The 27,545-nt window shown below is 40.2% G+C and overlaps 1 protein-coding gene across 5 annotated transcripts in view; it reads left to right on the top strand.

Moving 5' to 3' along the window:
* The window catches only part of arap2 (ArfGAP with RhoGAP domain, ankyrin repeat and PH domain 2), a 120,912-nt gene that overhangs the window by 41,631 nt on the left and 51,736 nt on the right, over positions 1-27,545 (top strand). For all 5 annotated transcript variants that reach the window (XM_083937154.1, XM_083937153.1, XM_083937151.1 and 2 more), the window contains exons 11-14: positions 6,407-6,606; positions 11,477-11,562; positions 11,696-11,878; positions 18,592-18,766. In XM_083937154.1, coding sequence (XP_083793280.1) covers positions 6,407-6,606; positions 11,477-11,562; positions 11,696-11,878; positions 18,592-18,766 — 644 coding nt within the window. The remainder of the gene's footprint in view (positions 1-6,406; positions 6,607-11,476; positions 11,563-11,695; positions 11,879-18,591; positions 18,767-27,545) is intronic.

The following is a 27,545-nucleotide window of genomic DNA, read 5'->3' as shown; positions in this document are numbered from 1 at the left end:
AGACTTCTGTGTGAGGTTTTTGTGACACCAGATAAGAAACACAAGACTGCGTGTAAAGACAGTGTGAGCATGAAGCTAACAAGAACTAAGGCTATATCCACATTACTATGCTTTCATTTTATAACAGCGTCCATGCTAACATGCGAATAACATGCTAAAAATGCATATCACAGACCATTAAAGTACACTGGGCATGCGTTGTACCGGTGTAAATATGCTGTAAGGCTGATAACGTTGCTGGGCATGGTAATTGTTGCAAATCGCTCCAATAATAGCTTGCCTCTTGCGCATTAGGCAGTAGTAGCATAATAAAATACAGACTTTGACTGCACAACAGCTGCTCGCATCAACAAGAAGATCAGAAATGTTTGTGATTTGTTATGCATGTTGAATTAACAACTGTCGAAGCGGATGTTTCTTCTGGAAAAGGGGTCACGTTATAAGGGACAAATCCAGAAAAGATTCATCGGGACTGATGAGACCCAATCACAAAGCGATATTGTTTTGCGTCATCGTCTCCAAGGTATCCGTTTCTTCCCATTTAGACTAAAATGCAAACCCTGGAGTTTTCAACCTAAAATGGGGTCAGCACTAGGAAGGGGAGAAAAGGACAATTTCCCGTAAATTTCTGGAAACTTTCCAGAAACCTTAAGTTAAGCTGATGAATTTTTGCAATACTCCAAACCAGGAACTTTCCTTGGGAATTAACTGGAAATTGGGGGTACTTTAAACAAACTGTATAATTTCCAAACATAAATATTAACATGATGTTTTGTCATAGGCACACATCCAAATTATTTTATTGAACAATCAATTATTTTATTGAACAACAAAAACATGAATATTTAGTAAAATATTACTCATCCCCCCCGACCCCACCCATTCGACAATTGAGTAAAATGAGACCGCATCCATATCCCTGTTAAGGGCCGACCTTCAATTTAGTAATTGCTAGGCTTATTCCCCTTTACTCCCTTAAATTCGTACTAATTCCCATGAATTCCGGTTAATTCCCATGGAAAGCTTCCAACTTTAAAAATGTCCATATTTTTGCAACCCTGGTCAGCAGAAACACCGCAAAACTCCTATGTCTTAGAATAAAAACATGGTATTGTTTATGTCGCCTAGAGGCAACTTTGTAACTACAGTTGTGAAAGCGACCCTCAAGTAACAAACAAAACTAAAAGTTACTATAGTAAGTTTTTTTGAGTCATTAACTGAGATTTACTTCCATTGTCATTAACGTAAAATGAATGCCTACATTTTTAACCCGTACCTGTTTCTTTTGAGTTGCAAGCTGCGAGAGTAACAAGCAAGCGTGTCACAAAGTGAAGACTCATCTGTAATGAGCAGTTTGTATTGACTGCATTTTAGCAGCACTCTGTGTTCTCCTCTAAGATTTTTCTTTTTTTTTTTACAAACCGTCCTGTGAACCACTGCAAGTAAAGCAGACTTACTGGTCATTGCGGTAAGCACACTACATGAGAACAGAGTGCTGTACAAAAATCACTAATTATTGATCCAGGTTTTTTTTTTTTTTTTTAACCCAGTCTCCCTTGGGAGCTTCATGGTGGTATCTCTGCCTCTGTAGGGCACAAAGGCTTTCAGGTGACTCCTGTCCCCGAGGGCTCACAATCAATGAGAGCACTGCTTGTTTGTGCTGTAATGGCCCATTTAGAATACAACCGTCACAGCTGCCTGGACAAAGCATGGCTTGTTTGTTTGTTTGTTGAGGCTTGATTTTTTTTTTTTTTTACCCCTTCCTTTTTTGCCTGTTACCTTGTATAAAGATTTTGTTCACCCCCCATTCCTCTACCTGTCTGTTGTATGTCCGATCGATCTGTTTGTGTCAGCTCTCTTAATGGTCCCATCGTTTGGCAGCTTCGTTAATACGCTGGATGTAATTGCCATTTTGTGTGGAACAAAAAAAGAGGTGGAATTAAAATGAGCTTGGGTCTCCTGAATTGTTTTGATGAGGTGATTGCTGAAAGGGTTTTATAAAGAGGTGTGTGTGTGCGTGTGCGTGCGTGCGTGTGCGTGTGCGTGTGTGTGTGTGTGTGTGTCAAATCGATTGGTAGCCCCGGGAGCGTTCTCCTACCTGCTCAAGGTGGGGATTAGTGAGAAACTCATCTAATCACTTTAAGCTGTGGAGACTCACTTTGGCTTTTCCATTGTTTTGCTGCTGTTAAATGGACAGAGCATTCAGCCCGATGTGGTAGATGCAATAGCAGGCTGTTATGAGTAAAGAGAATGACAATGAGTCAGAGGGGAGCGCACATGCAAAGACACTCAACTTTGAAGAAATGAAAAACTTTGCGCTCTTGATCAAAAAAGCACTCCTACTGAAGTAAAGCCGCAGATAAACGCCTAGCTCAAGGGCATATTGGAGAAAATCCATGTTTGTTTGTTTGTCTGTTTTCTTTTGTGCTTGTCTAGTGTGTATTATAAACTGTGGAGGGTTTCACAATTTTTTTTTTTTACCTTGGACAGAAAATGCTAGATTATCTGTGTGCGCACACGGCGTTCTGTTCTGTGTCTTTGAAGGACATGTTTTTGTTTTTCGCTTTAAAAAGCACAAATACACTGCTTCGCTTCAACCCCATGTATCATGGAGGAGCCCAGGACAAACAAACCCAATATCGGCCTTACATGTTTTTACTGTACCCAAAGTTCACTGTAGGTTCTCCTACCTGCTTGGAAAGACAGGGGTGAGGGCAGGCGTATTCAGTTGGCTACCATCTGCAGCCTCACGACTAGATGCCACTAAATTCTACAGACCTTGTATATTTATAGTCACAGTGAAACACAAAACATCATTATAGAGGCTGTAATGACAACCCATATATAAGAGCTGTTTGTTCTTTCAGTTATAAATGCAGTTGGGAATACATATGTCACGTGAATTTTGAAAGAAATACTGATGCTCATCAACTTGTTCAGATCATTTGCTCTTAATATTGGACTATTAGTTTCAACAAAAACGTCTATTTAATACTCTAAACTGCTTTATATTTGACTGTTATTCATGTACATATACATTATGCATGCAAAAAGGAGCCACCCTGCCCATACATCATTCATGAAAAAATAATTAGATTTCCTCACTTATATGTAATATGTAGAGTAGCAGAGCATAAATGTCTTAAACAGCAAAAAGGATAAAGGACACCAGTGGAAGTAAACTTTCAAATTAAAGGTCTAATGCTCACTGTAACTGAGAATTATAAAAACAATGTCAAGCCACCACAAACCAGAATTGGATTTCCAAGTTTAATTGTCATTTTACATTTGATTAAAAATAAATTTTCATGAGTGGGGATTGCTACTAGGTCCTTGGGTGAATGGGGAACCATGACTGTAAAGAGCACTATTTCCAACTCGTGGCCATGAAGGTTATGTTAGATATGCTTTATTTAATGGAATAGTTTGACATTTTGGGAAATACTGTTATAAACTACTTTGGGCTAAAGGTTTAAAGCCATGGCTCTTATCACTAGTTGTAACCTGAAGTGAGCTGAAGTGGATGAAAACGTTACCCCTCATTCAGTTTAGGTTTTTGTTGGTGGATCCTCAAAGCAATAGTGCAGGTGTCCATCTGCTGACGCGGTGTGAATCTACGGTGTGGTCTCAATGGCATCTTCAACGGCGAGTCTCTCTGGGAGGCGCTCAAGTCTTCCTTGTGCACTTGAAAGTCCTGTCTGTCTAACCGCCTTCTGCCAGTTGCTCTGACAGCGACGCCTTTTACCACACACCTAGCATAACTGCACCCCTAACTATCTCTCAGCATGAAAGTCGCCCTCAAGACAAAAGTATAGAAAAGACAGAAGAAATTAAAGGACCTTACGATACCATACAATCTGTCATAAAGTAAGGAAGGGATAAGAAAGCTAAACCCAGGAGACAGTTATCTTAGCTTAGCATTAAGACTGGACAGAGCCAGGCTAGCTGTTCTCCCCTGTTTCTAAAGTTAACAAAATCAACCCACCAGCACGTCTAAAGTGCTCTAATTAACCCATTATATTTATTTCGTCTAATCCGTATGTGCTCTTGCCTGGAAGCATTGACTTCCTGATGACACAGCATGTTGCCAAGAAAGGATAGGTTGCCCCACTAGCTGTTTACCCTTGTTTCTAGCCTTTATGCTAAGCTAAGCATCTACTGGCTTATATTTAAGAGAGGCATATATTATTTAAGACAGGCATGAGTGGTATCAATCTTCTCATCTAGCACTTGACAAGTAGGCTACTAAGCCTGTTTCCCAATATGTCAAAGTATTCCTTTAAAAAAAAAAAAAAATCAATCAATAGAGACTTGGGACCTGCTCTGGACTTACTATATGTATTTCTCTCTGGAGCACTCGTTGCTTAATTTTAGCTGAGATAACTTTTCAGATAATTTCAAAGGAAGCCTCGTGGAATAATGGTAGTGTGTGACAGGGAGGGAGTTGATAGATGCCTGAAGCCTGCGATTGTGAGGATGATAGACATGTTTAAACAATATACGAAATAGCTTGAAAGTTTTTGAATACAGGGAAATGCAACATTTAAATAGTTGTTGTAAAGCAGTAATTCTACTTCACCGTTCAAATCTTCCTTCCCTAAAAGCTGTAGTTTATTTTTGCAGCCTCACCTGAGACAGTCTTCCACTTCATACCTAAAACTCTGCGGCTTGGGAAACCTCCACATGCTCTGCCTCTTGCCTCCCTCTGCTCCTCTGTGGTTTTGGAGGACATGGTGTAGTTCAGCGGGCGATATGAGCAGTCATCTCTTTAGGCGGGCCCTGGGCAGAGACCGGTGGGCACAGAACGGCTGAACCCAATCAACCTATCGATCTCTGCTGGGTTACTTGGGAGAAGCGGGCCCGGTGCACATCCTCTGCTTCTGGCAAAAGCCCCCCTCCCCATCCTCTTTCTTACTTAACACTGGTCGCCAGGTTGCCATGGAGACCAGCGGTCCCATTTCTCCTTTTCTAAGTGCTTCTTTCAGGCAAGCTAGGACTCTGTCTTTTCCCCTCTCAATTTTATATCTGTTAATCTCGCTGTCTATCTTCTTCTCTTATCCTTGCTCTAAACTTAAGCTGGCACGTGTACACAGAATGCCTGTTACATAGATTTATCATACGCATATCTAATTTTGAGTAACTCAGTACAATTTAGCAACTTCTCTAAAATACACATACACACATGAAATGCCATTCAGTGTGTTTACATGTGCTTAAAGCTGCAGTTGGTAACTTTTATAAAAAGTATGTTTTTGCCATATTGGCTGAAACTTTCACTCTTGAAGTACATGAGACCCTCCTTCTGTCAATTTTATGGTTATATACAGTTTTTGCGTCACTATTTGACCATCTGTTATAATTTTCAACATTTTTTCAATTGGATTTGTGGTCGTTAGAGTCTTAAAACAGATACGCATGACAAAGATTTAAGACGGTAAGTATCGCTGTGGCAGCAGAGCAGCTGAAAGAAGGAAAGATCATCACACGTAACGATGCATCCTCGTATTTCAAATGATTCCATCCGATTTCAACTAAAATGACCGGCGCGCAAAATAGCCTCTATAACCAGAAAAACTTTTCCACCATTTCATGCAGTGAGAATACAGACAGAGCCTTCCTCTCACTTCAAATCCGGAAACCATGTATTGTTTCACCACTACAGCTAAGTAATTATTCCAAAGAATGAATACTTGGATTTACAGTTACTACAGTACATTTTCTCAGATTAACCTGGCGTCTCGTGATCTTGTGAACACACTTTTGTATCCAGTCTGTAAGAAATTCCATTAAAATTTTGGACTAGAATGCCCACATAATTTTGGCCAAGTGCAAACATTAAAAGTGAAGTCCAGTCTGAGTCCCTATCAGTCTGTAACTACACCCAATTTCAACAGAACAAGCAGAATCACCAAGTCTATCAGTGTCTCAGTGCTTTACAGTGCTTTTTTTTTTTTTTTTAATTTTCTCGATTTCACTTGCTTTTAATGCAAGTCCCAATGGGACAAGAGTGTTAAACATGATTTTTTTAATGTAAATGGAAGCCGTAAATTAGTTAGGTTTAAAGTCTTTTTCCATCACCATTTCTCAAGTTCCCTGAGTCTAATATAGAAATAATATCCTGACCATTTATACCGCATTAGCACTTTATAGATTTTAGTGGTGCGACAGGTTGATTTAGCTGCCCCGTTGTCCCCTCTTCTCAACCCACTATCAATTTCACCAAATCTATTGCAATCACACGTAGGCCTAGATACTCAGTAACCCCCACCAAAACTACTCCAAATACTGCACACCCCCGTAACCCTGCCAAGCGATACTGTGCCGTTTAATTGTTCTCTCAAATCAAATCAATAACTGTGAGGCATGTGTTGGGGTGGGGGGCAAAAAAAAAAATCAATTCTTGCAGCTTCACGGCCGACTCAGAACGGGAGAAGGAGGAGTGGATTGAAGCGGTCCAGGAATCGATTGTTGAGACTCTCTCCGACTATGAAGTGGCAGAGAAGATCTGGTTCAACGAGGCCAACAGGAGCTGCGCAGACTGTCGCGCCCCACGGCCGGAGTGGGCATCTGTCAATCTGGGTGTGGTCATCTGTAAGAATTGTGCAGGTAAGGGGCACACACATGCTTAACTCTTCTGTCTGATGCAGGGCACACACACGATGGATGCAGTTGATAAACAACATACTTAAGTGCACTGTGAGAAACAACCCCCGCGTGTAAACACCCATCAATTCACAGCATTAGACTGTATGAATGGAAGAGTGCAGCATGTCAACACACCTTAATGTGAAAGTTCTTAAGACCCTAGAGTTGAACAACAAAAAGAAAAAGACAGGAAGCATTTAACATTATTAACCATAATTACCTTATGATATCCAAGGAAATTTGCTGGGAAAAAAACATTTTTTTATTTTTTTTCCCAGTAATTCTTCATGAGTTTAAGTTTATTTGGGAGTTTGCCTGTTTGCCAATTGAACCATGTAACCATCAATACTATTTACAGTAACTTTAATCAAATAAATTCAACCACATTTTTCTTTTTTATAGCAAACTTCCTCAGAAATTATAAAGAATTCCTGGAACCCATAAAGTAATGTGGTTTTGTTTTTTTGCTTCTTACTTGAAGAGTTGTACCTTTTCTAAAAAGAAAGTGATCTGAGAAGTGAGCATCATTCTTTTTTTTTTATTAAACCAAGGAGGTTAGGAACCATAAAACAAACACACAATTCATATTAATTAATAGAATTTACTCTTAAAAAATGTGAGCTCAACACAGTGCCCCCTTTAAAAAGATATTAACAAGACTCAAAAACCTTGCAACTTGCAATTCTAAATTTGTGTGAGAGGTCTGAGGTCTTTGTGAGTGTGCGCTTTGACCCAGAAGCTCTTTTGGGAGAATTTCTCAGGTGATAAGCCACTTATGGGAGTTGACATTCAGCCTCTGGACTCTCTAATCTATTTGGCAATGCTGGATGGCTCAGATGAAATGACAACAAAGATTAAGCCATGGGTGAGAACTTGAGGAATCCCAAACTGGCTCTTGACCCGCTTAGAGAGAAGCAGCAGCAGCAGCAGCAGCCATGCCTGATGGAGAGGAATATCTGGTTGGTGGGTAGTTTTTCCACGCTCCTATACACTTCTCCTTTCCCCTCCAGATCTTCTAAAGGCCTAAGATTTCTCCCAGAGTCTTAAGTTTTAATGCGATTCTTTACCTCACCTCTGCAAAGCCCATGTAATTGGTACGCATCAGATATCCAACATCCCTTTTCAAACGCCCTTAAATGATTTCATTTGCAGGGGTGGTTAATATTACATTTTGTCGACACGCTGGGCGAGAGAGGGTGAATATCTGCAATGAGGAAACTGTGCTCTCTTGAATTAGGTGGGGGTCCATTTGGAATACCAATGACTGCTCATGCTTTTAATTAGCACTCCCATGTCATGGACAATAAAGAGAAATGCTGAACAAGAGAAAGAGGAAAGAAGTAATGAGAAGGCTAATGGTAAAAATGATCCTAGATTGGTTTTCGTCTTTCTATGCCAAGGCAGAATGAATTCTAATAGTCTGTAGCTTCACTCTCTGAAGAGGAAGCAGCTTCATATTCTGTAATATTTTGTTCAATCAATGTTTGCGTATACTTGAATAACTGTCAATTATTTTCAGTTTAATGAAAAAAAGATGGTGTTTATTTTAATATTAAAAACAACAGGTGAATGAATTCGGTAAAAAAAATACAATTATCACATAAAACCCAGGTGAAAGTGGTGTTTTAGAAAAGGATAACCTTGTGTTTTTGTTTTTAATTTGCTTTAAGCAAGTTTGGTCCTATTTTTATTCCCTTTCTATTAGAAAATGAGAATGCCCATAGAATATCTTAGGTACATATTTTGAGTTTTCCTTGTCACAAGAGGACCTTGTTTACTAAAATTACAGAGTCTCCTTGCAGGCGGAACCATGACAAATATTGTTGATATGCAAATAATCAAACAATCAGAGGGAAATGTGTCAATATTATTTGGTTAAAAAAATAACTAAAAGCAAAAACTAAAAGCTGGTGAGGCTAAAACCTGCAGAGCAACAAGATTATAACACAACACTGATATGTCTTCACCTCATACAATTGATTTGATTGATTAACTACACGTTATTAAACCGTTACCGTGCCACACACCCAGAAGACTTACTGTATAGCAAGATTATTTTTGAGCCGTATTTCTGACCACACGATCAATGCGAATCCAGTATTCACTCTCCTTTTTAGCTCTGTTTTGGTCTCCAACACAGCCTGAGGGACTTATCTGACTTTACATTACTTAGGCTGCAATTTTCACCAGCTAGCTGCTAACTTCGGCGCTGGGTATGTAGTGTACAGTGGGTAAATCAGGGCTTTTTTTTCACAGCTGATATGGGAGGGAAACCTGTCTGGTGAGAGCAGTAGAACTGAACTAAAAAACATGAAAGCTGAGGGACGTAAAAACCACAGCTATGCAACCCGATCAACCAGTCGAAATAACCTTACTCAAAAGACTGGGAGGCCCATCTCCACACATGTTATTGCAACAAACTTCTCCAGACTAGGATGCAACTTGTAGACTTCTGCTGGCAACAGTTGCCATGGTAACGCACACAAAATGCAGTGCTCATTGTTTGCTTCGCTTTGTTTCCTTCTTATGCGTCATTGAGTGAGGGGAAAATACCACACAAAGTGCAGGGGGTTGGAAAAGTGGTCCATGAACTGTTGTCGGGAAAGTTTTTAATTGGGAGTGAAATCCTGGGTTTGTAGGGCAATTTTTTTTTTTTTTCGTGCGAAAGCTGCTGTGATGTGAGTGCCCTTTTGTGTGTTGTTTTGGGTCCAGCAGAAATATGAAGACATTTACAACATGCTATTTATATGTGAAGATCTCATCATGTACCCGAACGGAACGTGTGCATGCCTACTTTTTTGAGCTTCATTACCCTTACATAAGTGAAAATGATCCTGTGGTGCTGTAAGGCTCAGCGGATGGAGCATGGTTGTAGAAATGCAGCAGGCGTCTAGAGTGAAATATTTTCACTCCTTCACAGGCAAAAAAGTGACCGAATCTTGCTCTTTGGCCTTTATTTATAAAGCTGGACTTGTGGTTTCAAAGAGTGATAATTCCTCTCCTTTTCAATGAGCCTTTTGGGATTGGACAACCCAGATTTATACTCAAGGCTGAACATGTTAATGCATCCACACTTGACACTTTGATGTGAATATTTCCGACAAAATATTTAATAATAACCTAGGCCCAAGAGGAAGAAGGAAATCTCTTGTATTTGTCACCGCAGGGCTCAGCTGATACGCTTACAGTATCGCTGAGAACAGACCAGCATGGACAGGAGGATTATAATATTATTCTTGGTTATATACAAAAACGTGCTAATAACCCCCGGATTTTTGCTTAAAACAATTCACCAGCTGCTGAATCTGATTATCTAGGGCGAGTGTGGTGTTCCTCTTTCTAGACAGGCTTTTAATGTTTTTAACCAAGTAGATAATTCAGAGCTTAAATTGTCTTAAAAAGTCTTAAATACCATTTTGCCAGGTCTCAAATAAAAATGGATTAACAATATAACATAAAAGTTTTAAAACTACTAAACGTAACAATTTCCCAACTTGGGATCAATAAGGTATTTCTATTCTATTCTATTCTAAACCTGGAACCAACAACCACAAACGTTATTTCCAGCCTGGTCAGAACATATCGGCGCACACACTAGCAAAATGGTGAGCTTGACTTACATAAAATGGTTAAGTGTAAATTCAACAAAACATGGCTGGAGAACTGTGAATTTCGTGGGTGTGTTAAAACCTGGTCAAACCAAATTTCTAGCGTGCTGCACCTTGTGTAAGATAACGCTGCAGCTCGGGACACATTCATTACAGCTGCATGTGATGTCGAAGATTTGATTCTGTAATGCAACATTGCACTTGGTTTGTTCTGTGAGGTCATTTTAATAAATAGATCTACTTTGCAAGTTATTGCTGGACTCCGGTAATTTTTTTCCAGTATCGATGTGAAATGGGTCTTTAATTGCATTTATGATGGTCTGAAATTTAACTTGTTGAAACCTGCAGAGATCCTTGATTTAACAGCCATAGCATTACTAACAGTATGCTGCTCCAGGGGGTTCTGTACTTGGTAAACTTACTACTACGTACTAGGTAGTGCAAATCATAATCACTAGTTATCAAACATAATTTCCTAGTTAGTTTCTCTTTTTAATATATTCAATGACTTATCATTAAGTGATTTCTGGCATTTGTGCTCTCTAGGTCTGTCAGTACAGCCTTTTCACAGCTCATAGCCCCACATTTCCCATTCACAGCTGCTCTACTTGAGAATAGAAGACAGTAATGAGATCATGCCAAATCTAAATCTAAAAGTGTCTGCATTTACACACAGCACAATAATTCACATTCACACATACAGCGTGTTGCTGCCTAATGCATTATGCATGTACGCTCTGTCTTTGGCCACAAGCAACCCTAGAAGCCCCTCGTTCACCCAAATAAACAGGCCGACACACAAACACAATGAATTACTCATGATTCATTAGCAATTAATGGCCCTCATTCTGTGCTTTCATTTCCAATTAGGAGTGCTGAGGGGACTAAATATGTCTGTTGTGAGTGAGAGAGTGAGCTTCCAGTCATGCTCTGTTTCTCCATCTTGTAACTGCCTGTTTATTGTTTATTCCATCACTGACATGCGGTGTGTATTTGTGTGCAAATTGTGGGGATTTCTGTGCATATATATATATATATATATGTTAATTATTGTTTTTTTCATGTGAACTTTTCTGGAAATTAAAGCGTAGCCTAACAGCCATGTATTTTTGAATATATCTAACTGAGAAAGGTTTTATAAACCCAAGGGCTGTATGAATTTCTGAGAGTGTTTTTGTGTATCTGCAAACTCATGTTCATGACTGTGTCTTCCTGTGTACCAGGGCAGCACCGCTCCCTTGGCCCAAGTATTTCCAAAGTGCGTAGCCTGAAGTTGGACAGCAGCATTTGGAGCAACGAGCTTGTGGAGGTAAGCGTTGACGCCATGAAGAGCTTTATATTGATTTAAGGCTTGGCAGATGTTTATTTCAAATCCTACTAAAAGGTTAACAAATGATTCGCACCTCCATTCGTCCTCTCTCCATGTCCCTTTAACCCCTCAGCTCTTCCTGGAGGTGGGGAACAAGAACGCAAACAGTTTCTGGGCCGCTAATCTTCCTTTGGAGGAGGAACTCTACATCCGGGCTTCGGCGGAGCAGCGCGCCACATTCATCCGCAGGAAGTACAGGGAGAGGAAGTACCGGAGGGTCCTGGAGGGCTTTCATGACCAGGAGCAGCTCAACCAGGTAAAACCCTTATTAGACACTTAAAATCAAAAGCCTCAAAATGGATGCATGCATGTGTTGATTCCTACATTACTATGATTTCATCAGTAGTCGTCTAGGGATGAGAAAATACTTCTGATTCTACACCCACTTTATAAACAGAATCCGTAAGATTTTCGTCTAGTTAATTGTCTGTTTAGTTCATATTGATCAAAGAGTGAGGTAAAACAATGGTGATCAATCACATGACCCACTAATGAAAGCACTTGTTGCCTGTTTGCTGAGTATTCTGTCGTTGGAGCTCGTCACTGCCGGTTATGCTTATGCTGCGTTCACTTTTAGATGGAGATACTTCCAACTTCTGAGTAAGGGCAGATGTGCAATAGGACCGTGTGTGTGTGTGTGTGTGTGTGTGTGTGTGTGTGTGTGTGTGTGTGTGTGTGTGTGTGTGTGTGTGTGTGTGTGTGTGTGTGTGTGTGTGTGTGTGTGTGTGTGTGTGTGTGTGTGTGTGTGTGTGTGTGTGTGTGTGTGTGTGTGTGTGTGTGTGTGTGTGTGTGTGTGTGTGTGTGTGTGTGTGTGTGTGTGTGTGTGTGTGTGTGTGTGTGTGTGTGTGTGTGTGTGTGTGTGTGAGAGTGTGTGTGTGAGAGTGCTTTCCTTTTTGAGTGCTTCACTTTCTGCCTGGAAGTTGTACTGCATTAGATATCAAGAGTGTATTGGATCTATCCAATGTGTGCATCAAAAACAATGTGTACAGTATATCTCACTGGAAAGCTCAGAATATCTGCAGTTATGGCAGCCTTTGAAAAAGTATACTGGATTGTGTTTTTTTGAATGCAACATATCCATTGTTCCTAGCTGTGTTTGCTGTTGGCCAATTTTCCAGCTAACAAACCAGCAATTTTCTGGATATACTAGCTCTTCATTGCTGTATTGTTCTCACGCCATACTTAAAAGATCCCCTCCAGACATGTATTAAGATACATACAAATAGTCCGTAGTTAAGCTTCAAAGCTGTGATATGCAGTGATTCAGCTCATCTATCATTTAGACATTATAATCTTGGGATGGTGATTTTCACCACATTTAACAGTGTTATGCTCTGCTAGCTGCTTAGATGTAGGAAATACCTTGAATGTATTTTTTATACCTCTAGTTCCCGAAGCATTTTTCTGTTAGGCTTTGAGCAAAGTGCAGCAAAAGTTCACCAACCTGCGGTGATAAGTGGGCACCTGCTAAAGCTCCATCGGTACTTCTAAGAAACAGGGTACATGGCATACTCCATTAGCTTAATCCACATTTCCCTGACCTTTTGACAATCTGTAAAACTGTGCTTTAAGTCTGAAAAAGCCAAAGGGGAAGTCTGATCGATCTAAAGTGCAAGCAAATTGACGTTTAGGCCTTCTCTTCCAGCTTGTGGTTTTAGGGTTTATTGCTGTGGCCAAAAATAAATAAATAAATAAAACGCCTGTTTCTTGGCTTCCTCTAAAAGAGAGGGTCTTAAAAGCACAAAGCACTGAGCCTCAAAACAGCTTCCACCTGCGTCAGCATTTACGCAGATCAGCCCACTTGTATTGTTTTCTTGAGGAGAAAGAAAGGGGCTGAAGATGCAGAGAGAAAGAGGGAATGGGGGGAGGTGGGGAGTAAAGAAGAGATATACTAGCTAGCTAAGTGGAAAAATGGATTAGGATCCACAACAGAAACGCTTGGGTTGGTTTTATTGCGGCTTTGCTGGCCTTTTGCGTGTGTGGGGTGTGTACATGCGTGCGAACATGTGTGCTGCACTAGTAAGGATGTGTGAATTTGCTTTTATGGTTTCACGAAGGAGGGTGAGGGAGCTGTGTGTGTGTGTGTGTGTGTGTGTGTGTGTGTGTGTGTGTGTGTGTGTGTGTGTGTGTGTGTGTGTGTGTGTGTGTGTGTGTGTGTGTGTGTGTGTGTGTGTGTGTGTGTGTGTGTGTGTGTGTGTGTGTGTGTGTGTGTGTGTGTGTGTGTGTGTGTGTGTGTGTGTGTGTGTGTGTGTGTGTGTGTGTGTGTGTGTGTGTGTGTGTGTGTGTGTGTGTGTGTGTGTGTGTGCGCGTGTTTGTGCGCGTGTTTGTGTGAGAGAAGGAGACCCTCAACAAATTTGTTAGGGATCAGTGGTTCATAGAGCCATTACACACACCGTGACTCAACATATGTGTGTTCAAAATAATAGACAGTCTTAACAAAAAGTAATCATTTAAATAAATAAAAAAAAAACACAAAAATGTATTTTTAACATAAACAAGGACACTGAGTCTCATCTCATTGGACATATTGTCCCAGTTCTGTGTCACACTTACTAAGCATTACACAAGTATGAATAGGAAAAAAAATAAAAGCTATATAAAACCTATTCCTTCGGGAGCCTTCTCTGGAACAAAGACAATAATACTAGCAATTTCCTCATTGACATTCATGTAATTTTGAAATCACGCAATGGCATTTTAACGAGTTTTATGGGCACAAGGGTCATGAAACTCACTCAACACATACACGTAAATCACCATTTAAAGTGTCATTTCAAGTAATGAAATGAAACTAAAAAGCTAGTGAAGTGATTTATATCTGACCGCATCAATATGCCTCTTACATAAGCTCAGCCGTGCGTGCTTATTCCGTCAAGTTGTTTTTCAGCTCTGCATCCGGTTTCTTCCTTTCATTTGCCCTCTCTTCATCCCACTCTCCTATGTTTCTTAGTCCCATGTTCCCCATTAGAAGCTTATATCCCAGTGACCTCCACAGAGTCTCTGCAGGCCACATGACCTAGAGAGGGGGAGTGTCAGAGGACCTTCTTATACTATTACACACACACACACACACATGGACACACACATAAACCCTCTAGTGGCTGCAGTAATTGCTATGACACGGAAGGTAATTTCCAGAGATGATACAGAATAAGGCCGGGTTGCATGGGACTATTTTGCCTTAATCTGACCCTTTATTGTGTGTGAGCGTGTGTGGATGAGACAAAGGGAAAGGCAGTGTTTTATCTGTTGATAAATCATGATTGCAGAAACTGTGCACATAGAAATAAATGTATCCATGTTCTTTGAAACACACACATCTTTGTCTCTGTGCTAGTCCTTTGTGTGGGTGGTTCAGGTTATACTGACTGAGGTGCTTTGTCCGTGTGTGTGTGTGCGCTTCGCCTGCGCACATATGCATGGCCTCATCGCGCCTCACCTTCAGACGGATCTCGCTCGCATGTGGCAGATCGATGCGGCTTCCTGACTCTACTTCTAAGTCCGATGAAAGAAGAGGTTGCTCGTTGAAATTCCGCCGTTTGCCACTCGACTCCTCCGTTGATCCACCTTGTTGCAGGTCATCGTGCACGGTGTCACATCAGTCGACTGAACTGATAGGAAGAGACAGATAGAACAATACAGTCTGATGGAGGAAAGTATTTTTCTCTGACTTTTTAATCTTGCTTCTATCAGCTGGCTTGCTGTGTGAAACAGGTGAATAGTAAGGCATACCTGCATGGCTAGACACCACATATTGTATGGTTTTCAGCTCCTATTTGAGGACAACTTCAACGTCTTGTACTTATGGATCAAAAGTTTGTTTAACAGGCCCCTAGGGATCAAGTGCCTACCTCAGTGGGTGAATGGTGAAGCCAATGCAGGGGTGGCTTAAGCAGCAGTTTTTCTAATGATCACCATATGCTGTAAAGAACATTCAATCGTATTTAAATCCAGGCTATAGCACTTTGTAAAGGAGACAGAAGAATAATATATAAAGAAATAAAGATACAGAAATTACTCTATCGTCTGGTGGTTTTAAACATTATTCTTCCATTTAGGAGATTTTAAGATCATTTAGAATTATGTTCAACTCCACTTCTCCCAGGCTTCTTCCTCTTTAAATAAATTTGTAGCTTTTGGATTACAGTAGACGGCACAAAATGTTAAACCCAGAATTCGGTTTATTCCACAATTTATTTATTTTTTTCTGCTCCACCTATTTTGCTCCATTTATTTTTCACTAACATGACGATCCCGACACCCAATGGCTATCTATCTGGTGTCAATTTAGCTTTTGGGAGTGGCAGCTAAGATTTCCGGCTTTCCGGTGTAGCAAGTGGATATCGGGGCCAAGACTTCCTTCTTCTGAGCGGCTTCCACTGTTAACGGTTCTGTTAGCAAATTGAGAAGCACGAATAAAGTTAAGAAAGGAGTTAAGATGCGACATCTGTATACACAGATATCTGCATATAAATGCAGATAAACAATAACAGAAAGCTAACAAAAAAGCTAAACCATCGTCAGGCGATGGCGCATGGGTTCCGTGATTGCATGACAGCCAATGCCTTCTGCCTTGTTTGCTCTCAACAAAAACTGTTTTACGTGCACGCAACCAAAGCCTGCTCAAACTACTCAGACTACAAACAGAAACCAGACAGCTTCAGCTACCCAAATCTTGTCCCGTTCTACATCTATGCAGAATACAGTATAACTATAAAGATTACCTAGAATACTACTTTCCCAGTGATGAAACTTAAAATGTAAAATATTAATAAAAACACTTTAATCATCATTGGAAGCCCATATATAATTGAAAATAGCACAAAGACAACATTTCAGATGTTGAAACAGAAAAATGTATTTTGGTTGGGATAGGGTCATGTTTACCACTCTGTTGCATCACCTCTTCATTTAACAACTCTCTTTAAACATTTGGGAACTGAGGAGACCGGTTGCTGGAATTTTGAAAGTTGGATGTTTTTCCGTTCCTGCTTGATGTAGGATTTTAGCTGCTCAACAGTATTACCGTATGTTCGGACTATAAGTTGGACTTTTTTCATGGTTTGGCTGGTCCTGCGACTAATACTCAGGTGCAACTTATATATTAAAATATAAAATTTCACATGTTTGTTGTTTTCACACTGACAGACGCGAGAGGGCGCTCTAGGCTTATGTGTCAGTATCTGCTAGACAGAACAAGACAGAACACAAATGCACCCAAAAAGAAAATCATATTCTGCAGCTTACAAGTAGCAAGTAGTGAAATATCCAGCCGAAAACGGTAATGGAGCAGCAGAAAGAAAGTTTGAGGTACTGCGAGAAACTTGTGAGGTACTGGCGAAAAGCGGAGGATACTCGAACTGCAATGAAGAAATTTTAAAAAAGCTAACCGTAGGCTAAAAGCTGGATGGCCACAGCTTGAGGAACAAGTTCACAAATGGGTGCTTGTACAACGTGCTGCCGGGAGAGGCTTGTCAACGGGTGCAGTTACGTCTCCACGTCCAGGTAGTTGCCAAGGCCATGAATATCAATGACTTTGCGGGAGAGCCTTCTTGGTGTTTCTGCTTCATGCATCCCCATGTGATTTATACTCCGGAGCGACTTAGAGTCACCAAAATACGGTATGTTTCATAATGCATCAAACATTTTCAGTGGGTGACAAATAGGGACTGCAGGCCACTATCGCAACTTGTGTTGCTGGCATCAAATTCAAAATGGGCATATCATTTTCTAAAAACAATACAATTTGTTGTTGTACTTTTTTCATATGGGCTTTAAATGTTTGGCATCCAAATTATCTTGGAAATTTTTGAGCATTTTGACATACTGTATGATTATGGCCAATATAAAGTAGATTTCATACATTGTACTGACAGTATATATTTTGTACCTTTTAGGTTAATAATTGCAGCGTTTCATTTTAAGGCAAAGTACTCAATTCAGTATGTGTTTGTATGCATAGTGTATAATTATATATTTGACAATATATGTAATTCTTAACTTTTTCTTTTAATCTCAATTTTTTTCAATTAATAACTGGGAAACTGCTCCTTTTGTTGTTAAATGGTGTGCAGTACAGGCCTATTTACACCCCTCATTACTCTAAATGCTAGTCATTTAATTAGTCATACAGTATGTTTTGTATTGCATTTTCTTGTTTGTCAGTTTCATATTGTACATATCTTGCATACATGGTATTTTCAAACAGAATATTCGCTCCATGTAATTCCCTTTTTGTGATTATCCTCTGCTGTTGTTATTTGCTCAGTTTATTGTATTTCATGCCTTTATTCCCACATTTCTCTTCTTTGAAACTGTTAGTTTCATTATATTTAATATGGCCTATTTGTCCTGTTCGTATTTGTTATATACTTTTTTTTTTTTTTTTACAGGGATTAGAGATTTAATGATTCCTACAGGGTGTATTAAAGTTTGATCTTATTTTAACTTCTCTTTTGAGATCAGCGGGTGGAACTCAATTTTCAACTTTTATATGGTTTTCTGACGCCACTTTATAGACTCTTGGTCCTCTATCAACCTGGCATGCACACATAGACACACAGAACCACTGCGAGCTGTAACTCCCACACAAGGAAGTGAGACTATGCTTGCCTTTCCAGGGATTCGCACAGGTTCATTGTCTGGGATGTGACATTTTTTTAAAGGTATTAATCCAGCTATTTAAAGCTACTTATAAATGCAATGAGCCGCGACTGCACTTATTCAGTCTTTTATTAGTCTGTCACACAGGGAACGTTAAATGACAGGTAGACTTGCATGAATAAGATTGTGACCGCTGAAAATAAGCCTTAGGAATCTGAGTTAAATACTGTATTATTTTACACATATTTTACATCCATGAAGAATTGTATAAATGGTTGCGACGTCATGGGACCCATAGACCAAGTGAAGGCACAGTGAAGAGATACGGTTTCTTGTGCTTTTTAATCCTGTTTTATGTGATCATAGGCACTGTGTGCAGCTGTGGTGTTGCCTGACGTGCTGCAGACCATGGCCCTGGTGTTCAGCGGGGCAGATGTTTTGTGCACCACCGGGGATCTGACCTATACCACTCCGTATCTCTTGGCCCAACGTGCTGGACAGAAGCTACACATGGAGATTCTGCACCAGAACAAACTCTCTGGTAAGCAACTATAGGTGCTGCTTTACAGTCCAGACCCCTGCCCCCCCCCCCCCCCCCTCATTACAGTTTACAACAACAGTGGCGATTTAACCACTTGAAATTTGTTTTGAAGCAGTTGGTCTCTGGTTTAGTTTTATTTCACATATCAACAATATAAAACACATAAATAGTAACACATACGAATACAAGTGTGGGTGTAGTAGAAACCTGTAAAGGCTTATGTTTTAAACCACATCCATAAAACATTTAAGATATGAAAATACAACACAAAAATCCCAACAGTACAAAAATAATCAAATACATGAAAATAAATACAAAATAATAAAATAAAATCTAAAGTCTAAATATGCTACAAAACAATCCAAGTATAGGATGCACATGTGGGGCTAAAGTTAAAAAGCAAATTGCCAAGAGTCATTTTGAACAAAAAAACAAAAACACTCCATGGATTGGCTTAAAGCTCTCTCTCTCTCTCTCTCTCTCTCTCTCTAGCTGACTTTTTATTTTTTCCGGCTGATTTATATTAAAATAAGAATTCAGCAAAACTGACTTAAATATGCACTTGATGGCCACAAATGAAAGAAAAAACTGCATGCACCAGGCACAAAGTTGGCTAGTTCAGCTACCTCGGTCAGTGAGGTTGCCCTTTGACATTTAGTCTCAGTTTCTCAGACCAAATAAAGAGCAGTTAAACCCTAATATAGTGACATGCTGTTCCTACACTGGATTTGTCATCCATGTACAGGGCTGGAATGTAGTTAGCTAACAATATGCTTGTTAGCTTTGGAAGTAATGTTCACTCACTACTGTAGGTTCTAGGCTAGTTAGCCAAGCACGCCAACGTTAGTGGTTTACATTGAATGAGATGAACTTCTCATGATTTGGCATCTGAGTGTATATTTTCACAATTGCTGTACATACTCATTCAGTAACCAAGAAAAGAAAAAGGATTTCCAGTTTAAATGCAGGAAACTTTTTCGTAGCCAGTGTTCAACCCCAGGTGAGGTGGTAGACCACTAAAGGTAGCAACGAAAGAGAATATCTCAAATATTCTTCTGGACGGACCTGGAAAAAAAAGAGGCTGACACAAATAAATCTATGAAAAGACCTTTAAACTAGGTGTGTGAGCTGGACTTTAATGACCGTTGGCGCCACATGCATTTAGTCCATTGTTTTTTACCCTATAAAAGACAATCCTGTTTAAAACGAATACTCCTCACCGTGGCGCCACATTTATAAAAGCACAGCGGGTATTGCATGAATAGGAAATTATGGCAGAAAAGCTCACAAATTTGAGTCTAACAAGTTTCCCCTAACTCTCCTTTGTATTACCCACCTCATGTCCCCAGCGTCGGAGGCACGCACAGATGTGCTGTGTCGTGCGGCTTCTTCATGACGGGTGTGTTTTGTTTGTGTGGTTGCACACAGGGCTGATGATAAGAATGTATTAGATTAAAGGAGCGAGAGAGGTTGTTGGCTGGGGCCGGGGGGAGACTTTCTCAGGGACTGTATTTTACATAATGTATTCGCTGCATCTGTGCACACTTGCTAGCACTGAGCCTGTTAGGGACTCCTAATTGCTAGAATGGGTCACCTGGTCGGCTTGTTGATGGCCATTACTTGGAGGTGTGCTAGAAAACTCACATTCAGAGAGGCAGTAGTACACACACACATTCCATGTGTAGTATTGCTGTTGTTGTGTAGCATACAGGCAGTCTGTATTTGCTCATTATGTGTCTGGAAGTTGTAGGGCTTCATCGTTAACAAGCAGACAAATGTCCAACTAAACTTACCAACTACTGCAGACAAGAAGGACCTAGGTCAGGGAGGTTATCAAGAACCCAAATACCACTCTGACAGATTTACAACGACTGCAATGGAGATCTTGCCTCAGGGTCAACAGGCATTGCAGCACCACAAGAAAGCCACTCCTAAAAGTGTCACATGATGTTCATCAGGGGTCAAATGCACCATTAAAGATGTTGTCTTGGTGACTTTAAAGACTGCATAACTGACAACATACAACCCTTTTGTGATGTTTGGTGCCAGTGAAGGAAGCAGAGTGATAAATTGATCCGATCAACATGTATTGTCTGTGTAGTGAAAAATTAATTGCATTTGAACCTAGGGTTGCCAAAGTCCAGGAAACTTTCCATGGGTAATTAACTGTAATTTATAGGAATTAACAGGAATTTATGTGAATAAACGGGAATAAACCTGAAATTTACAAAATTGGAAGTTGGCCCTTAACAGGGATTTTAAATTCAGTTTAATTAAAATATATTTAGGCATATCCTTGACTATAACAACCAGATTGCATAGAAGTACACTTGAGAATATCTATGCTCTTCGTCAATCACAACACATAGCATACTGCTTACTGCATTCCTCCATCACATGCACAGATGATTTATAGAACCCTAGACTGAGGCCACATTTTTGAGTCCATGGACTACATCAAGTGAAGTATGTTTTGATGATATTATTATATGGGATAAATATATTTGATTTATGGTATTAATGATAATGTCACATCAGTTAGTTGGACCAGTCCAAGCCTGGTCAGATGCGTACATGAACTGATGAAGCCTCTTGGATGAGAGGTGAAACGTCTTCCTAGACAAACAACCAGTCCAGTTGTTTTTGACTGAAATTGCTTTGAGGATAACGATGACCTGGACGAATGAGAACATTCACAGGCTTAATGTTAATGTCTTTTTCAAATATATTGAAAACTCCTCGGCTTAACTTCCCATGGAAAGTTTCTGGAAAGTTTTCCGAAATTTACCAGACATTTTCCGCGCCTTTGTAAACCTACTAGTAACACCCACCTCACATGAGGTTTACAGTCTGATAGCACTCATTCAGAAGCTAAATGCCCACAACTGTATTCAACTTCATTAAGTCACATGTAAGTACTTCTGTACAGTATATTATGAGACACTATAGAGTGTTATAGAGTATTGGCTGATCCAAAAAGCGTGTGTTATTTACAGTAGGATGAAATGTGTTGTTTTAACACAACTGTACATGACACAGTTTGGACATTGCTATCTTTTCTAGCAGGGTTAAAAAGCCGGTTGTTAAATCATATGAAAAACACGATCTGTAAATGCAATTTGTGAAACTAAGTACTGTAGACTATTATAGTGTGCTGAAAAGATTAAGGCTCCACACAAAGCAATGTCCAAATTCCCCATTTGACATTTTCCCACTGCTGGACACATTGTCAAATCACACAAAGCTGTGCAAAGTCACGTCCCCATTGTTTTTTCGTGCATGCAGCCCCCCAGAGTTTGAAGAAAAAAGACTTGTGAACATTTTGATTAAACAAAAATGGAACTTTTTCAGTTGTTATATCTGGCAGAAACCGACAACAATTCAATACCCATATGACACTCTCCCTACTGTAAAGCGTGGTGTTGACAGAAGAAAGATAGAGGGAAGAATAAAAGGAACCACACTGCTCTCTGTTTTGTCCTCAACATCGGCTGCTGAGTTGTTTCAGAGTTTTAGAGATGTCAGCACTGGGTTCCAGTTGGAGTTCCACACATGCAAGGTAACAAACGGACACATAAAAGTATTCCAGTTGTTTGCTGCAGTGTCTGCTGTCATGAAATGATGTGCATACCTGTGGTGACTGTGCCTAGTTTTTCCCCCTTGGTTTTATCTTACAAATTACACATCCACAACAAGGGTGCACTTCAGGCCATTCAACAACCACATGGTGCTTTTAGAACAGATACACAATCGAATGACTGCAATTACCAAATGCACAATCCCCCTTGTGTGAGACTGGGATAAGCCGGCAATAAACAATCGGCAGACATACTGAGCAATCGCCACTCTTAACAACTGAATTCTAAATTGCAGAATCTCTTAGTGTGTAGAAGACACCGCAGCTGCATCTCTTCACAGTCTGAATCGTGCTCCCAGTTTGTAAAAATAGAAATAGGAAAACCCTTCATTTCCCTGGATATAGTGTATCAAAACAAAGCTGTCAGCCTGCCTCTCCCAGAACCTCTCCCCTGTCTCTTTCCTCCACAGCGGCTCATTTGTATCTCCAGCATAAGGGCATCCACTATGGCAGAGCACCGCCACTTCATTAGCTCCTTCTCTCTGCCGTACACGCGAGCGTGTGCACATGGGCCTCGACGGACCTTGTCGCCCCGCCCACACCTGCTCTCCCCGAAGCACCCTGGGATATTGTAGGACCATACTCATTTCAATATCCCCAACCCAGATTTCATTAAAAAAAAAATGGCAGCTCTCCGGGGCAGTGTCTCTTCGCATTTTGGGAACCCTGGAGGGCAGCTTCAATGATGGATCTATCTCTTATAGTCAAAGGCTTCCACTCAGGTGGTTCTGGTATATCTTTAGGTTCCTTTATCATTTTTCATGTCCAGTGTGTTCCCATATGTTAAGCTCAAGAGGCTACAGAAGCTACATAATTAAAACTTAAAGTATGTATAGTATTTAATATATAGGTTTAATTGAAAAACCTTTTTGGCACAATTCGAGATCATTTGAAAAAATGAACATGCACTGAAAACTCATGTCTAACCATGCTGTGTCACCAATGTCTGTCCTGTCACTTGCCGGTGTGAACATAGTGATGGATATGACACTTGACACCAAATACTGTGGATGGATACTGTACTTAAATCAGCATTGGTACCCTCTTTTTGGATGCTAATTTACAGTCTTAGTGGTTAAGGAAACAATATAAAGTGGACTTTTTCACAATCATTTTTTGGCCTTTCATGCCTTCATTTCAACAGTACAGTTGCAGCAAAGGGTCGGAGGTCTGAGTCTAACCCAGGCCACTGTGGTGAGGACTTTTAGCCTCTGTATATGGGTTGTCTCCTCTAACCACTGAGCCACAGGGCACCCTAAATTGGAAGAAAATTTTGACAAACTCATCAGCTGATGGTCTATAACTGTAAATGTAAATTCTCTTAACCCCAAAATGAGCTTTGTGAATCCCAAAATGTGTCCATTTCACATATCTTGCTGGCTTATTTACCATGTACGAGTCCACTGATGGTGTTGCCGGCTTTGCTGTCACATCCAGATCTGTGGCTTTAATGGACGACACAGAGGACCAATTTTGGCCAACGTGCAGTTAACACACAAAAGAAGTTTCAGTCCTTGGACAAGTCACTCTTTTGTGTTGGTTCCACTGATCCCTGTCTGACTGGAAAGACAAGTTGGTAATTGGTTTTTAAATGCTGCAGGTGGGTAACATTAACAACTGAACTCCATCTGCCACTTGGCCTTGCACATGCTGTATCTGTTTATCCAAAATACACACGTACCAAGCCGTTTTTCAATGAATAATCAAACATTGGAAATCTTCAGTAATTGTCAGTTGATGACAAACGTATGAGATTAAAGTTTCTTATCAGTCTTTCTCTAAAGAAATGAATGTGTGATCTATTGTATTAGAGTAGTGGCTCTGTAGAGTTATTATTTAGGCAGTAATGTTTAGTGTTTGTGTCACAGGGATATATTGTTGAATTGTATTATGTCATTTATCTGAACTTTAATATATTGACATGATATTTGAAAACGGGGATAGATGTAAAATGTTATTTTTGATGTACCTTTGGCTTTGAATACGTGTTGCTGGGAGATGTATTGTCATCTATTGCATCTATGTACTGACTAATGTAAAAGATTGTATTTGTCATCAGTCACCAGTCACAATGGCCACTTGGTTCAGTACAACAAACTGTAGGCAAAACATTGGTTGATGCTAGATTGTACCTGAGCAGTGAGTCACCAAACACATCTGACATACACACTTCAACACTTACGTTAGCAGCTAGCTAACGTTAGCTGTGTAGAGTTAGGTTAAATTACATTGTTAGGGTTACATCTAATTACTTACGGAAGTTATAACTCATGTTCAAATAATCATATGTGTGTTGTCTTCCGTTGGGTACAATATATATATATATATATATATATATATATGTGTGTGTGTGTTGGCAAACAGTTGCTTGTTCTGACATTAAGCAGACAGAGAGCAACATTAGCATTTATTTGAAGGAAATATCTGGCTATTTTGTTGCTAAATGCGCCATAGATTCATTAGCTGCTAACTTTGTTTGTCTGCTGTTGGGCGCTGGGTAGGTAGTGGGTTTATCAGAACTTTTAATCTTAAAGCAACTCCCTGCTGGGGCTGAAACCAAAAAAGACAGAACCAAAACAGTTACCGCCCCCAAAACCAAAACAACAAGCTGAAAGATACTAAAAATCTCAGTAGAGGTGAGGGGAGCTTCAGGGCTGGGTAATCATTCTCTGTTTGTTTGTCAATATTAAACATCGTCTTTTGACCCTTAGTTAATATAGAAATGTTGAATAGTGCAGCTTTAAAGCAACTATGTGTATAATTCGATAATTTGGTGCCAATCAACAAAACGTTATGCCATTAAAACTATTTGTATGATGCATAACTAAACTGAAATATCGACAAGTAGTGCCTTTAAAGGTTGTAATGTGATTTCAGCTTGAAACAACTTGTGTGCCTTGCAAGACAATGAACCCCTGCTAGCGATTTCTCTGTAAATCTCTGGATAAAAGCATGAGCTAATGCCTAAACTGTAAACAGAGCATTGTAAACATGTAAATTGTGTTTTATGGCAGCTCTTCACTCCACCCAAGAGGCCATTGCATGGTAAAACCAAGCTAAACAGCAATGCCTCTTACTCTTGACATCATTCTGCTTCTTCTTAAATGACACACCATGGATATGGAGGCACAGAAGTTTTATTGTTGCCACCCTAGCATCCCTGATGCCTCGAATCTCGGAATCTCGTGGCACATTAAAAATTTATCCAGCAGGCTTTCTGTGTGGATAATAAAAAAATGAAGACACACACACACACACACACACACACACACACACACACACACACACACACACACACACACACACACACACACACTAATTCAGAAGCCCTGTTTCATCTTCGGTCTCCATTCCACCCTGTTGTTAGCAAGATGGCAAAGCTCTCCCAGTTTCTTCAGTGTTTGGCCATGTTATGTTTTTAACCAATACACACTACACAGTACACTGGGCTGTTAGAGGGTCACAAGGTCAGGACCGGCTGCTGAGCATTTTAAAGCCTTTTTAATGAAGACATTTTTACCTCCTTGAGTGTCTGTATGTGGATGGTTTTAATTTTCAAGGGAAGTGTTTTTGGCTAAAAAGTGTTTGTGGCTACTGCTCAACGAATACATTCTGTTTTGTGAATGACTTTATGTTTTCACACATAATGTAGTCTGCTGGCCTATTGTATCTTCCCCTTACTTGTACATGTTATCCATGCTTGCCTTGCGTATGTTAGTTAATTTGTGTTTTCATTTACAATGTGCGTCTTCCCTGTCCGCGTGTGCGCATGTATGTGTACGAGCGGGTGGCTCTGATTACCCCACTGTCCACTGCTTGTCGGAGACCACTTTGTGACCGTTGCCGTGGGCGACCAGATGGCTAATTGAGCACTCTGTCATGTCACCTCCCTTCACTGGGGACTGAGCCAATCAGCACAAGCCAGACGTATCAACTGCCGCCCCCACAGACATCACAGTCCCATCTTAACAGAGTCCAGCTTTAGAGGCCCAGAGGGACTGTTTAGAAGGCTTACAGAGAGAGCCTTGTTACAACTGATACAGCATCGAGCCACTGGCTTATTTACATTTTCTCAACCTGAGTGCTTGGAAGTGTGTGTGTGTGTGTGTGTGTGTGTGTGTGTGTGTGTGTGTGTGTGTGTGTGTGTGTGTGTGTGTGTGTGTGTGTGTGTGTGTGTGTGTGTGTGTGTGTGTGTGTGTGTGTGTGTGTGTGTGTGTGTGTGTGTGTGTGTGTGTGTGTGTGTGTGTGTGTGTGTGTGTGTGTGTGTGTGTGTGTGTGTGTGTGTGTGTGTGTGTGTGTGTGTGTGTGTGTGTGTGTACTCTTCCCTGCAGTTTGCTGATTAAATTCTGTCAGATTCTATGTATTTATGATGCTGCTATTGGCAGGCACATTGTCCATGTTAGATTCAATGCTAGATTACAGATGTTGCGACCTAATGTCACCAGGCTTTATGTCACCCTGCTCCTGATTGGCTCTGCTTCCTTAGCATCGCATCAAAATATATATTGCAGTTGTTAAAAATGACTACAGTGCATAAAAATGCCTGTATCAGTTCAGATATGGGGGTGTTGTTGACATGATCGCTACTCGGGGTGGGAGTCTTTGGGTGGGACTCTTTGGGTGTCTCACGATTCGATTCAATTCTGAATGTTTATTCCTTCTAGATTCAAAATAGATTTTTGAATTAGTACATGCTTCAGGATCTACTCCAGTCCCAATTATGTCATGAAAGCATACGATTATACTTTATTTTTTGAAAAGAATATCATGTGATTGCAATAATGTAAACACACAAATGCATATCTGTGACCAAATGTTATTAAGGCATGCTTAACCCCCACAATCTTTTAGTACATCTCAATTCTCAGTGACTTAAAAAATAAAAGTGCTATTAACATAGATAAGTTTATACATGTAGGCTAATAGCTGACTTATTTTTTATAAGAATTAGATAGTGGACAAATAAGGGTACTTGATATAATTGATGCAAAAAACAATTATTTAGAAATACAATGCGATCATAACACAGTCCAGCTCACTGATTGGCCCACAATGGCCTCACCCGGAGATATTAACTGGGTAGATAACATGGCATAAACTAAAAGGTATATATTGTCATATTGTCCTCCCCTTTTCAGATAT

The sequence above is a fragment of the Echiichthys vipera genome, assembly GCF_963691815.1.
Source record: "Echiichthys vipera genome assembly, chromosome: 22".
Classification (NCBI taxonomy): domain Eukaryota; kingdom Metazoa; phylum Chordata; class Actinopteri; order Perciformes; family Trachinidae; genus Echiichthys; species Echiichthys vipera.
The sequence above is the reverse complement of the archived record's forward strand: the minus strand, read 5'-3'. Positions and strand labels throughout refer to the sequence as shown.